The 13,786-nt window shown below is 57.4% G+C and overlaps 1 protein-coding gene across 5 annotated transcripts in view; it reads left to right on the top strand.

The window, feature by feature from the left end:
- TYK2 (tyrosine kinase 2) overlaps positions 1 to 13,786 on the top strand; it is a 16,122-nt gene extending 2,336 nt beyond the window's left edge. For 3 of the 5 annotated variants that reach the window (XM_080636217.1, XM_080636219.1, XM_080636218.1), the window contains 23 exons: positions 121 to 309; positions 422 to 545; positions 634 to 778; positions 870 to 1,033; positions 1,306 to 1,672; positions 1,808 to 1,999; positions 2,452 to 2,609; positions 2,684 to 2,804; positions 2,905 to 3,097; positions 3,182 to 3,288; positions 3,541 to 3,711; positions 3,905 to 3,992; positions 4,074 to 4,201; positions 4,599 to 4,734; positions 4,915 to 5,066; positions 5,167 to 5,317; positions 7,563 to 7,660; positions 9,052 to 9,244; positions 11,575 to 11,693; positions 11,791 to 11,963; positions 12,058 to 12,175; positions 12,256 to 12,366; positions 13,232 to 13,786. In XM_080636217.1, coding sequence (XP_080492343.1) covers positions 123 to 309; positions 422 to 545; positions 634 to 778; positions 870 to 1,033; positions 1,306 to 1,672; positions 1,808 to 1,999; positions 2,452 to 2,609; positions 2,684 to 2,804; positions 2,905 to 3,097; positions 3,182 to 3,288; positions 3,541 to 3,711; positions 3,905 to 3,992; positions 4,074 to 4,201; positions 4,599 to 4,734; positions 4,915 to 5,066; positions 5,167 to 5,317; positions 7,563 to 7,660; positions 9,052 to 9,244; positions 11,575 to 11,693; positions 11,791 to 11,963; positions 12,058 to 12,175; positions 12,256 to 12,366; positions 13,232 to 13,366 — 3,531 coding nt within the window. In that variant the 5' untranslated portion in view covers positions 121 to 122 and the 3' untranslated portion in view covers positions 13,367 to 13,786. Of the gene's footprint in view, positions 1 to 120; positions 310 to 421; positions 546 to 633; positions 779 to 869; positions 1,034 to 1,305; positions 1,673 to 1,807; positions 2,000 to 2,451; positions 2,610 to 2,683; positions 2,805 to 2,904; positions 3,098 to 3,181; positions 3,289 to 3,540; positions 3,712 to 3,904; positions 3,993 to 4,073; positions 4,202 to 4,598; positions 4,735 to 4,914; positions 5,067 to 5,166; positions 5,318 to 7,562; positions 7,737 to 9,051; positions 9,245 to 11,574; positions 11,695 to 11,790; positions 11,964 to 12,057; positions 12,176 to 12,255; positions 12,367 to 13,231 lie in introns of those variants that run through there. The other 2 variants (XR_013958611.1, XM_080636220.1) reach the window with 2 other exon arrangements.

Raw genomic sequence — 13,786 nt, 5'->3', positions numbered from 1 at the left:
GTTCCCACCCCATGGCGGCCTTGGAAGCGCTGGGAATGCTCGGATGGGATGGATCCAAAGCTCTTCCCGGTTGCTCCCCTGAGCCGGTGTTCCCTGTCTCCCCCCCCCCCCCGATTCCAGCCATGTCTCTGTGCCAATGCACTGTGAAGCCCAGCGACTCGGCCCCCGACGCCTGCTGCTTCCCGAGCGGTGCCGGGGTGAAGGTGTTCCTGCATTGGAGCGGGCAGGAAGAGCGGGAATGCTGCCGGACCTACAGCCAGGGCACGCTCAGCGCCGAGGACATCTGCATCGACCTGGCCCACCGCATCGGTGCATGGAATTCCCGCCCTCTGGCCTCCTCCATCGGGGATGGGGGGTTTCCTATCCCTTCAAGGGCTTGTTTTCCCGGGAATGCCTCACGGAAGCCCCATTCCCGTTGCAGGGATCACGCCGCTGTGCTACAGCCTCTTTGCCCTCTACGACCCCCAGAGCCAAGTGTGGCTCCCCCCCAACCACCTCTTCCACATCGGCAAGGACACCAACCTCAACCTGCTCTTCCGCATGCGGTGGGGCCCATTCCCGGCTTTCCTTAGGGAACATCTCGCGGCCCATTCCAGGCGCTTGGAAGGGGCTCTTCCCTCCTTGCTTTCCCAGGTATTACTTCCGCAATTGGCATGGGATGAATGAGAAGGAGCCGGCCGTCTATCGGAATGCCCCACGCCAGGGCGAGCATCCCAATGAGGGGATGCAGGGATCGGCCCTGCTCGACAGAGCATCCTTCGAGTACCTCTTTGAGCAGGTACCAACCCCACCGTGGGGCAGCCACAGGGATTAGAGGCCCAAGCAGCGTCATTCCTTTGGTTGTCCCCTGTTCTTCCCGCTTGGAATAGGGGAAATACGAGTTCATCCACGACGTGGCCTCTTTGAGGGAGCTGCCGAGCGAGCAGGAGGTGCAGAGGTTCAAGAACGAGAGCCTGGGCATGGCCGTGCTCCATCTCTCCCATATGGCCCTCAGGAAAGGCATCTCCCTGGAGGAAGTAGCCAGGAAACACAGGTGATTCCTGATGTTCTGCTCCTGGCATTCCAGCTTTTGTCCTCTCCGGCTTGGCTTGGGTTGGAAGGGCTCCTCCTGCTTCCATGGCTGAGATCCGTGGACCTCCCATCGCTCCCAGACCTTCTCCCTTCATCCCATCCCAGTGTCCCACAGGGAAGAACTCCCCCCTCTGCCCTTGCTCCAGCAGCTCCGCAGAGGAGGAGAATCCCATCCCTTTCCCTATGGGATGCTCCCGAGGCCGCTGTAGCGAAGCCTTTCCCTTCCCTCCCCAGTTTCAAGGAGTGCATCCCGCGTTCCTTCTGCCGCCAGCTCCAAGAGAACAACTTCCTGACCAGATTCCGCCTCAAGAGCCTCTTCCGCAAGTTCCTGCAGCGCTTCCAGAGGCACACGGTGGGCACCGGGAAGCTCACGGCTCCGGATATCATGTACAAGTACTTATCCACCTTGGAGCAGCTCGCTCCTCGCTTCGGGAGCGAGCTCTTCCCGGTGCTTGCCTTGGATACCTCTTCCGAAGGGGAAAAGGTGCAGCCCAATGGGATCCATCCGGAGCATCCGGTGCTGGCGAAGGAGCCGGCGGTCACCCATGAGGTCCTCATCACCGGCACAAGCGGGATCCAGTGGCGGGCGGTGCCCGTAGAGGTGGGTGCTTCCCGGTGCCATCCCAGTCCCATCCCACTGCTTCTTCCCGTGTGCTCCCGTTCCTTGCCCGTTGATCCCGGTTTGCCCTTGTTCCCAGCGGTAGGAATTGACCCTTTCCCGTCTTTCCCTCTGCAGAACTCGGAGACCTCTTCCCCTCGGGGCTACTTTGGGAGGAAGAACCGGAACAAGGAGCTGGAGCCCAAGGGATCGGCTCCTGCAGAGCGGGATGATCCCAAATGGTCCCAGTTCTGTGACTTCCAGGAGGTCACCCACATCGTGGTCCAGGATTGCCGGGTCAGCATCCATCGGCAGGACAACAAGTGCCTGGTGAGTGGAGCTCGCTCCATGGGCCGAGATGGGAAGCACAAGGATCTGGTCCATGGCCGCAAGTGGGAATTCCTCCTAAAGTCATGGAACGGGTTGGGAAGGAGCTGAGGAGCATCCGATCGCAACCGTCTGCCAGGAGCAGGGACTCTTCCCATTGGACCACGGCACCCAAGGCTCTGTCTTGAGCACTGCCAGGGATGGAGCATCCCAACTTTCTCCCTTCAACCCATCCCAGTGTCCCAGTACCCTCACAGGGAAGAACTTCCTTGTATCCAAGCTGAATTCCCATTCCAGCTTGAACCCATCCCTGCTGGAGCTCCCTCTCCCGCTTCCCTGTAGCCCCATTCCTCACTGGAAGCTGCCCTTAGGGTTCCTCTTTGAGTCTGATGCTCTTTCATGGTGGCCTTTGGGTGCTGATGGTGCTGCTGAGCCTCTTCCCTCCCTCCTTCCAGGATGTGGTGCTTCCATGCCCCGGGAATGCGCTCTCCTTGGTCTCCTTGGTGGACGGCTACTTCCGCCTCACCGCGGACTCCAGCCACTACCTGTGCCACCAAGTGGCACCCCCTCGGCTCCTCATGAGCATCCAGAACGGCATCCACGGGCCCATGCAGTGAGTGCCTGCTTCCCGACGCTGGGAATCTGGGATGGCGGGGGGGCTCATCCCGCGCCATTCCCGTTTTCCAGGGAGGAATTTGTCTTTGCCAAGCTGCGCCGGGAGGAGGAGGAAGGGCTCTACATCCTGCGCTGGAGCGTCCTGGACTTCAACAGGATGATCCTGTCTGTGGTCAAACGGGGCCAAGAGCAGGTAGGACACGGCATTCCCGGGAATCGGGGATGCTCCGCTCGGGAAGGGCTTTTTGGCTGTTGGGAAGCTGCAGCGCGCATCCCGCTCCCGGCGTCGCCAGGCTCCCGGCGTGCGAGGCGGCCTCAAGTACCGGCAGTTCCGCATCCAGAAGAAACGCAATTCCTTTGTGCTGGAAGGCTGGGAGCGGGAATTCCCCACCCTGCGGGAGCTCCTGGATGTGCTCAAGGGCTGCACCCTCAAGTCCGGCAACGAGAGCTTCACGGTGAAGCGATGCTGCCCACCCAAAGCAGGAGGTACAGGGGCTGCTTCCCCACCGCGATGGGAGCATCCCGGGATTCCCGGAGCATCGGCAGCAGCCTCTCCCCTCCCTCCGGCAGAGATCTCGGACCTGCTCATCGCCAGGAAGGCGAAGGAGAGCCCGAAGCAGCTCCTCAACCTCTCCCAGCTCAGCTTCCACCAGATCCGCAAGACGGAGCTCACCCAGGTCCTGCCCCTGCCGGGCACCGGAGCATCCCGCTCCCCATCCCATGGGATGCTGCCGGTAGCCCGGGTGCTTTGAGAGCTGCGGAGCCATTGGGAGGAGAAGGGGGGAGCAAAGGGGTGCCTGGAGCAGGAGCACTCCAGAGCTGGAGTTTGGCACCAAGGGTGAAGGCTGGGAAAGGGAATGGAGCTGGAATAGCAGGAAAACAATGGGAATGGGCTGGAATGACAGCAAGCCCCTTGTGTGTCCCTGCAGAGAGCCCATTTGGGCCAAGGCACCCGCACCAACATCTACGACGGGGTCCTGAGCATCCATGGGACCAGCGAGGATGAAGCCGAATACTTCTCCACGGAGCAGAACAACAACAGCCGGGAGCTGCACGTGGTGCTGAAGGTGCTGGACCCCAGCCATAGGGATATATCCCTGGTGAGCGCATCCCGGTGTCAGGAATGGGGCCTCGGACAAGGGATGGGACAAGCGGGAATGGCGCTCCGTCTCGGGATGAAGCCCTTGAAGGGATGCTCACTGGAAGGTGCCCGTGGATCCGGGAATGGGATGAGCTTCCCGGTCTTTTCCAGCTTGGGAATGGCTCTTCCATGGATGCTCCCTGTCCCCGCAGGCCTTCTTCGAGAGCGCCAGCCTCATGAGCCAAGTGGCCCACGTCCACTTGGCCTTCGTGCACGGCGTCTGCGTGCGCGGCTCCGAGAGTAAGCCCGAGGCAATTCCCAGCCTTTCCCAGCTTTTCCCGGCGCTGTCGGCACAGCGGGATAACGGCTCCCTCTTCCCAGATATTATGGTGGAGGAGTTTGTGGAACACGGACCCTTGGATGTGCTGCTGAGGAAGGAAAAGGGCCGGATCAGCGTGGCCTGGAAGATCACCGTGGCCAAGCAGCTGGCCAGTGCCTTGAGCTACCTGGTAATGCAGCTTCCCGGGATGCTTCCAGCAGGGAATGGGGCTGGAATCGCCTCCAAGCGCTGCTTGTGCCCTTGGGATTTGGGAATGAGCTGCCCTGTGCTTCCCAAAGTCAATCTTCCCCTTCCTTTCGTTGCCTGCCTTAGGTTTGGGTTTGTGCCAAGGGATAAGGAGGAGGTGAGGCAGGGAAAGGGAGCCTGGAGCGTTTCCTTTGGGATCTCTCCTTGTTCCCAAGGAAGCTCCACGAGGCCCAGTGCAAGCTCCTGCCCCTGCCTTAGGGCGATCCCAAGCTGCGCGTCGTGCTCTCCAGCGGGAATCTCCCTATTTAAGGCTTGGAATTGGATGAGCTTTAAGGTCCCTTTCCAAACCATGCCATGATATTCCCGGATTATCCCAACAGGAAGACAAGAACCTGGTGCACGGCAACGTGTGTGCCAAGAACATCCTGCTGGCCAGGAAAGGGCTGGAAGAGGGAGCTGTGCCCTTTGTGAAGCTCAGCGATCCCGGCCTCAGCTTCGCCGTGCTCTCCCGGGAAGGTATTGGCTTGTTCCATGCTCCGGGCTGGAATTCCAGGTGGATTTTCCTCCCCTCCTTCCCTGCTTCCCGTGGGATTTGGGGCATCTTGAACACGCGGAACCGATCCCGCTGTGGGAAGCTTTTCGCCTTCTCCGTGTTCTTCCTGCCTGCATCCTCAGCATCCTTCCCCTCTCCCAAAGAGCGTGTGGACCGGATCCCATGGATCGCTCCGGAATGCGTTTGGGATGCGGGAAACCTCAGCCCGGCAGCGGATAAATGGAGCTTCGGTACCACCTTGCTGGAGATCTGCTTCGATGCCGACGTCCCACTGAAGGAACGGGCCCCTTCCGAGGTGCTGAGCCCGCTCCGCATCCCCAATCCCGGCTCTTCCAGCCGGGAATGGCTCCGGTTCCCGATGGAAGCGCTGCTTTTCCGGCTTTTTTCCGCCCTAGAAAGAGCGTTTCTATGAGAAGAGGCATCGCCTTCCCGAGCCTTCCTGCCGGGAATTGGCCACCCTCATCTGTCAGTGCCTGAACTACAGCCCTGCGGAGCGGCCGTCCTTCCGGACCATCCTGCGGGATCTGACCCAGCTCCAGGCGCACGGTGGGGCTGCCGATCCCTGCGCGGGATGGCGGAACGGGGGGGAAATGGGAAAAGGAAAGGAAAAGGGGGAAGAAGGGAGGGAAAGAGAGGGGAAAAGGGGGAAAGATTGGAAAAGGAAAGGAAAAGGGGGGGAAAAAGGAAAAGAGATGGGAAAAGGGGGAAAGATTGGAAAAGGAAAGGAAAAGAGGGGGAAGAAGGGAAAAAGGGAGGGAAGGAGATGGGAAAAGGGGGAAAGATTGGAAAAGGAAAGGAAAAGGGGGGGAAAAAGAGAAAGAGATGGGAAAAGGGGGAAAGATTGGAAAAGGAAAGGAAAAGAGGGGGAAGAAGGGAAAAAGGGAGGGAAGGAGATGGGAAAAGGGGGAAAGATTGGAAAAGGAAAGGAAAAGGGGGGGAAAAAGGGAAAGAGATGGGAAAAGGGGGAAAGATTGGAAAAGGAAAGGAAAAGGGGGGGAAAAAGGGAAAGAGATGGGAAAAGGGGGAAAGATTGGAAAAGGAAAGGAAAAGAGGGGGAAGAAGGGAAAAAGGGAGGGAAGGAGATGGGAAAAGGGGGAAAGATTGGAAAAGGAAAGGAAAAGGGGGGGAAAAAGGGAAGGAGATGGGAAAAGGGGGAAAGATTGGAAAAGGAAAGGAAAAGGGGGAAAAAGGGAGGGAAGGAGATGGGAAAAGGGGGAAAGATTGGAAAAGGAAAGGAAAAGAGGGGGAAGAAGGGAAAAAGGGAGGGAAGGAGATGGCAAAAGGGGGAAAGATTGGAAAAGGAAAGGAAAAGGGGGGGAAAAAGGGAAAGAGATGGGAAAAGGGGGAAAGATTGGAAAAGGAAAGGAAAAGAGGGGGAAAAAGGGAAAGAGATGGGAAAAGGGGGAAAGATTGGAAAAGGAAAGGAAAAGGGGGGGAAAAAGGGAAAGAGATGGGAAAAGGGGGAAAGATTGGAAAAGGAAAGGAAAAGGGGGAAGAAGGGAGGGAAGGAGATGGGAAAAGGGGGAAAGATTGGAAAAGGAAAGGAAAAGGGGGGGAAAAAGGGAAAGAGATGGGAAAAGGGGGAAAGATTGGAAAAGGAAAGGAAAAGAGGGGGAAAAAGGGAAAGAGATGGGAAAAGGGGGAAAGATTGGAAAAGGAAAGGAAAAGGGGGGGAAAAAGGGAAAGAGATGGGAAAAGGGGGAAAGATTGGAAAAGGAAAGGAAAAGGGGGAAAAAGGGAGGGAAGGAAATGGGAAAAGGGGGAAAGATTGGAAAAGGAAAGGAAAAGAGGGGGAAGAAGGGAAAAAGGGAGGGAAGGAGATGGGAAAAGGGGGAAAGATTGGAAAAGGAAAGGAAAAGGGGGGGAAAAAGGGAAAGAGATGGGAAAAGGGGGAAAGATTGGAAAAGGAAAGGAAAAGGGGGGGAAAAAGGGAAAGAGATGGGAAAAGGGGGAAAGATTGGAAAAGGAAAGGAAAAGGGGGGGAAAAAGGGAAAGAGATGGGAAAAGGGGGAAAGATTGGAAAAGGAAAGGAAAAGAGGGGGAAGAAGGGAAAAAGGGAGGGAAGGAGATGGGAAAAGGGGGAAAGATTGGAAAAGGAAAGGAAAAGGGGGAAAAATGGAGGGAAGGAGATGGGAAAAGGGGGAAAGATTGGAAAAGGAAAGGAAAAGAGGGGGAAGAAGGGAAAAAGGGAGGGAAGGAGATGGGAAAAGGGGGAAAGATTGGAAAAGGAAAGGAAAAGAGGGGGAAAAAGGGAAAGAGATGGGAAAAGGGGGAAAGATTGGAAAAGGAAAGGAAAAGAGGGGGAAGAAGGGAAAAAGGGAGGGAAGGAGATGGGAAAAGGGGGAAAGATTGGAAAAGGAAAGGAAAAGGGGGGGAAAAAGGGAAAGAGATGGGAAAAGGGGGAAAGATTGGAAAAGGAAAGGAAAAGAGGGGGAAGAAGGGAAAAAGGGAGGGAAGGAGATGGGAAAAGGGGGAAAGATTGGAAAAGGAAAGGAAAGGGGGGGAAAAAGGGAAAGAGATGGGAAAAGGGGGAAAGATTGGAAAAGGAAAGGAAAAGAGGGGGAAAAAGGGAGGGAAACAGATGGAAAAAGGGGGGGAAAATGGGAAAAGGGGGAGAATAAGGGAGAAAAGGGGAAAAGGGAGGGAAAGAGATGGGAAAAGGGGGGAAAATGGGAAAAGGAAAGGAAAAATGTGGGAAAAGGGGGAATGAGGGAGAAAAGGGCAAAAGTCCAATGTGGGAATGGGGATAAAGGAGCATCTCCCCCCTCCCCTCCTCTTCCCTCATTCCCAGCCCTTGTGGATGTCACCGCGGTGAATCCCGACTTCCCAGTCTCGGATCCCACTGTTTTCCAGAAGCGTTACCTGAAGAAGATCCGGGAGCTGGGGGAGGTGCATCCCATCCCCCTCCTCCAGAAACATGGATTTGGTTTAGGGGATGGCGGGAATGGTCGTTGCCAACCCCCAGGTTTGAATGGGAATTCAAGATTCCCAAAGGAAATGAGGGGATCAATCCCTCAGGGATCAACCCCGCTTTGGGTGGGCCCAGGGGTTATCCAGGTTCATTCCAGTCCTTTCCCAACCTGATTCCAATGAATCCACATTGGATGAATCCGTCCTCTTCCCAACCTGATTCCAATGAATCCCCATTGGATGAATCCGGCCTCTTCCCAACCTGATTCCAATGAATCCTCATTGGATAAATCCGTCCTTTTCCCAACCTGATTCCAATGAATCCTCATTGGATGAATCCGTCCTCTTCCCAACCTGATTCCAATGAATCCACATTGGATGAATCCGTCCTTTTCCCAACCTGATTCCAATGAATCCTCATTGGATGAATCCGTCCTCTTCCCAACCTGATTCCAATGAATCCTCATTGGATGAATCCGTCCTCTTCCCAACCTGATTCCAATGAATCCCCATTGGATGAATCCGTCCTCTTCCCAACCTGATTCCAATGAATCCCCATTGGATGAATCCGTCCTCTTCCCAACCTGATTCCAATGAATCCTCGTTGGATGAATCCGTCCTCTTCCCAACCTGATTCCAATGAATCCCCATTGGATGAATCCGTCCTCTTCCCAACCTGATTCCAATGAATCCCCATTGGATGAATCCGTCCTCTTCCCAACCTGATTCCAATGAATCCTCATTGGATGAATCCGTCCTCTTCCCAACCTGATTCCAATGAATCCCCATTGGATGAATCCGTCCTCTTCCCAACCTGATTCCAATGAATCCTCGTTGGATGAATCCGTCCTCTTCCCAACCTGATTCCAATGAATCCCCATTGGATGAATCCGTCCTCTTCCCAACCTGATTCCAATGAATCCCCATTGGATGAATCCATCCTCTTCCCAACCTGATTCCAATGAATCCCCATTGGATGAATCCGTCCTCTTCCCAACCTGATTCCAATGAATCCCCATTGGATGAATCCGTCCTCTTCCCAACCTGATTCCAATGAATCCCCATTGGATGAATCCGTCCTCTTCCCAACCTGATTCCAATGAATCCCCATTGGATGAATCCGTCCTCTTCCCAACCTGATTCCAATGAATCCTCATTGGATGAATCCGTCCTCTTCCCAACCTGATTCCAATGAATCCCCATTGGATGAATCCATCCTCTTCCCACCAAACCCCAACCCTCCATTGCCACCTCTCCCCTATGAACCCTTTCCAATCCCATTGCTCCAGCACCGCTGCTCCCGGCGTGGGGAAGGCGGGAATTGCTCCTTCCCATCGGGATGCGGCCTCCAGCGCCTCCTTCTCCCGCAGGGCCACTTCGGGAAGGTTGGGCTCTACTGCTACGACCCCACCAACGATGGCACCGGGGAGATGGTGGCCGTGAAGTCCCTCAAGGCCGGATGCAGCCGGGAGCTCCTTTCCAGCTGGGAAAGGGAGATCCAGATCCTCAAGACCCTGTACCACGAGAACATCGTCAAGTACAAGGGGTGCTGCAGCGAGCAGGGTGGGCACCCATGGGTGCGCAGGGGGGGCACCCATAGGGCTGGGCCAGCCCCCAGTAGAGGGGTGAGGACCACGGGGATGGGGAGGAGGAGGCGGAGGGAGAAGCTCCGGAGCTGAAGGATGCTGGGAGGGAGAAAGGGGAAGGCGTCGGGTTTGCGGGGGGGGCACAGGGAAGTTGTTCCCAGGAGGATGCTGGGATGGGCTCAATGGGAACACTGGGAGGGGGCTGGGATGGGTTCAGTGGAGGGGCCTGGGAGGGGGCTGGGACGCTGGGATGGGCTCAATGGAGAAGCCTGGGAGGATGCTGGGACACTGGGATGGGTTCAATGGAGGGGCCTGGGAAGGGGCTGGGACACTGGGATGGGTTCAATGGAGGGGCCTGGGAGGGGGCTGGGACACTGGGATGGGTTCAATGGAGGGGCCTGGGAGGGGGCTGGGATGGGTTCAATGGGGGGAGTTCTTCCCAGGATCATGCTGGGACACTGGGATGGGTTCAATGGGAACACTGGGATTGGGCTGGGACACTGGGATGGATTCAGTGGAGAAGCCTGGGAGGGGGCTGGGACGCTGGGATGGGTTCAATGGAGAAGCCTGGGAGGGGGCTGGGACGCTGGGATGGGTTCAATGGGAACACTGGGATTGGGCTGGGACACTGGGATGGGTTCAGTGGAGAAGCCTGGGAGGGGGCTGGGACACTGGGATGGGTTCAATGGAGAAGCCTGGGAGGGGGCTGGGACACTGGGATGGGTTCAATGGGAACACTGGGATTGGGCTGGGACACTGGGATGGGTTCAATGGAGAAGCCTGGGAGGGGGCTGGGACACTGGGATGGGTTCAATGGAGAAGCCTGGGAGGGGGCCGGGACACTGGGATGGGTTCAATGGGAACACTGGGATTGGGCTGGGACACTGGGATGGGTTCAATGGAGAAGCCTGGGAGGGGGCTGGGACACTGGGATGGGTTCAATGGGAACACTGGGATTGGGCTGGGACACTGGGATGGGTTCAGTGGAGAAGCCTGGGAGGGGGCTGGGACACTGGGATGGGTTCAATGGGAACACTGGGATTGGGCTGGGACACTGGGATGGGTTCAGTGGAGAAGCCTGGGATTGGGCTGGGACACTGGGATGGGTTCAATGGAGAAGCCTGGGAGGGGGCTGGGACACTGGGATGGGTTCAATGGGAACACTGGGATTGGGCTGGGACACTGGGATGGATTCAGTGGAGAAGCCTGGGAGGGGGCCGGGACACTGGGATGGGTTCAATGGAGAAGCCTGGGAGGGGGCTGGGACACTGGGATGGGTTCAATGGGAACACTGGGATTGGGCTGGGACACTGGGATGGGTTCAGTGGAGAAGCCTGGGAGGGGGCTGGGACACTGGGATGGGTTCAATGGAGAAGCCTGGGAGGGGGCTGGGACACTGGGATGGGTTCAATGGGAACACTGGGATTGGGCTGGGACACTGGGATGGATTCAGTGGAGAAGCCTGGGAGGGGGCCGGGACACTGGGATGGGTTCAATGGGAACACTGGGATTGGGCTGGGACACTGGAATGGATTCAGTGGAGAAGCCTGGGAGGGGGCTGGGACACTGGGATGGGTTCAATGGAGGGGCCTGGGAAGGGGCTGGGACACTGGGATGGGTTCAATGGAGGGGCCTGGGAAGGGGCTGGGACACTGGGATGGGTTCAATGGAGGGGCCTGGGAGGGGGCTGGGATGGGTTCAATGGGGGGAGTTCTTCCCAGGATCATGCTGGGACACTGGGATGGGTTCAATGGGAACACTGGGATTGGGCTGGGACACTGGGATGGGTTCAATGGGAACACTGGGATTGGGCTGGGACACTGGGATGGATTCAGTGGAGAAGCCTGGGAGGGGGCTGGGACGCTGGGATGGGTTCAGTGGAGAAGCCTGGGAGGGGGCTGGGACACTGGGATGGGTTCAATGGGAACACTGGGATTGGGCTGGGACACTGGGATGGGTTCAATGGGAACACTGGGATTGGGCTGGGACACTGGGATGGGTTCAATGGGAACACTGAGATTGGGCTGGGACACTGGGATGGATTCAGTGGAGAAGCCTGGGAGGGGGCCGGGACACTGGGATGGGTTCAATGGAGAAGGGTTGGATGCCCCATCCCTTGGAGCAACCTGGTGTAGCACGAGGCATGGGGATGAGCTTCCGGTCCCTTCCAACCCACGCCATTCCATGATGGATTCCATTCCACTTCAACCCCCAATTCCTCCCTGGTTTTTGGGGCGGGGGGGGGCAGCGATTCCCAGCGGGAATTTGATGCCTTCTCCCTGGATTCCATGCCCCTCCTTCCCGCAGGTGAGAAGATCGTGCAGCTCATCATGGAATACGTGCCCTTGGGAAGCCTCCGGGATTACCTTCCCAAGCACAACGTCAGCCTGGCCCACATCCTGCTCTTCGCCCAGCAGATCTGCGAGGTGAAGCCTCCTCCTTCCCTCTCCATCCCTAAACCCTCCCCTCCCTTTTCCCAATGCCTCTGACCCCCCCCCCCCCCCCCCCGTATCCCATCCTTAGGGAATGGCCTACCTGCACTCCCTGCACTACATCCATAGGGATTTGGCCGCCCGGAACGTGCTGCTGGAGAATGAGCACGTGGTGAAGATCGGAGACTTCGGCTTAGCCAAAGCCATCCCTGAGGGCCACGACTATTACCGCGTGCGGGAGGATGGGGACAGCCCCGTCTTCTGGTGGGTACCACTTTGGGGGGGGGGGGGGGACACGCACACACAGGGAGACCCCCCCAGGGTGATGCTGGCTGCTCATGGGTGCCCCGTGGTGCAGGTACGCCGTGGAGTGCCTCAAGGAGTGCAAGTTCTACTACGCCTCGGACGTGTGGTCCTTCGGGGTGACGCTCTACGAGCTGCTGACGCGCTGCGACGTGGGGCAGAGCCCGCCGGTGGTGAGGCCCGGGAATGGGAATGGGATCGGGATCAGGATCGAGGGGGTCACCGGCTCCCGGTTTCCCCCCCCCGGCTGCAGAAGTTCCTGGAGCTGATCGGGGCCACGCAGGGGCAGATGACGGTGCTGAGGCTCATCGAGGTGCTGGAGCGCGGCCGGCGCCTGCCCAGCCCCAGGGACTGCCCGGCAGAGGTGATGCTGCCACCGTGGCCATGGATCCATGGATCCATATCCGTGTGTCCATGTCTGTATCCATGTCCATGTGTCCATATCCATGTGTCCATGTCTGTGTCCATGTCTGTGCGTCCATGTCCATCTGTCCATGTGTCCATATCCATGTGTCCATGTATCCGTGTCCATGTCATGTGTCCATATAGCCATATCCCTGTGTCCATGTCCATGTCTCCATATCCATGTGTCCATGTCTATATCCATGTCCATGTGCCCATGTCTGTGTGTCCATGTCCCTGTGTCTATGTATCCATATCCGTGTGTCCATGTCTGTAGCCATGTCCATGTGTCCATATCCATGTGTCCATGTATCCATGTCCATGTCATGTGTCCATATAGCCATATCCGTGTGTCCATATCCATGTGTCCATGTCCATGTGTCCATGTCTGTATCCATGTCCATGTGTCCGTGTCCATGTGTCCGTGTCCATGTGTCCAGGTCTGTGTGTCCGGCTCTGTCTGTGTCACCCTGGGCTGTGCTGGCCCCCAGGGCAGGAAGGAAATGGGGAGGAAGAGGGAAGTGGAGCCAGGGGAGGGGAAAAGAGGGAAAAGTGGGGAAAAGAGGGAAAAGTGGAGAAGAAAAGTGAGAAAAGAGGGAAAGTGGGGAAAAAGTGGGAAAAGTTGGGGAAAAGAGGGAAAAGTGGGGAAAAAGGTGGGAAAAGTGAGGAAAAAAGTGGGAAAAGTGAGGAAAAAAGTGGGAAAAGTGAGGAAAAAAGTGGGAAAAGTGAGGAAAAAAGTGGGAAAAGAGGAAAAGTGGGGGAAACGGGAATGGGTGGGGAAGGGGGGTGATGCTCCCGGTCCCATCCCGCCCCCTTCCTGCCCCCAGCTCTACCGGCTGCTGCGGAGCTGTTGGGAAGCGGAGGCCTCTTTCCGCCCGGCATTCCAGAACCTCGTGCCCGTGCTCCGGAGCTTCCAGGAGAAATACCGGGATCAGGCCCCCTCCGTCTTCAGCCTCTGTTGATGGGACCTGGGGGGGGGACACACACACACAATGGGGACCCCCCCCCTTTGCTCCCCATACCACTGCATTGGGGGGGGAGCTCTTTGCATCCCGATGCCGCCATTCCCGGTATTCCGAAGGCCGGGATGAGGCCGAACACTGTGAATGAGACGGGGGGGTGGGAGGTGCCAATGGGGGGGCTGGATCTAACACACACACACCCCCCCCCCCCCCAATTTGGGGGGCTCCCTCCCCAAGGAATGGGGCTTCAGCACCAGGACTGTGGCACTTTAAGGGTTTAAGAGGGGGGGGCACTGCTCTATGGCCCCCCTTTATTTATTGCCCCCCCCCCGCAGCAGTGGGGGGGGCTGTGGGGTGGGGGTTCCCCCCCTTTACCCCCCTGACCCCCAATAAAGGATGTAATGGCCCCAGCCAGCTCCT

This window comes from Psittacula echo (genome assembly GCF_963264785.1).
Source record: "Psittacula echo genome assembly, chromosome: 30".
Classification (NCBI taxonomy): Eukaryota; Metazoa; Chordata; class Aves; order Psittaciformes; family Psittacidae; genus Psittacula; species Psittacula echo.
The sequence above is the reverse complement of the archived record's forward strand: the minus strand, read 5'-3'. Positions and strand labels throughout refer to the sequence as shown.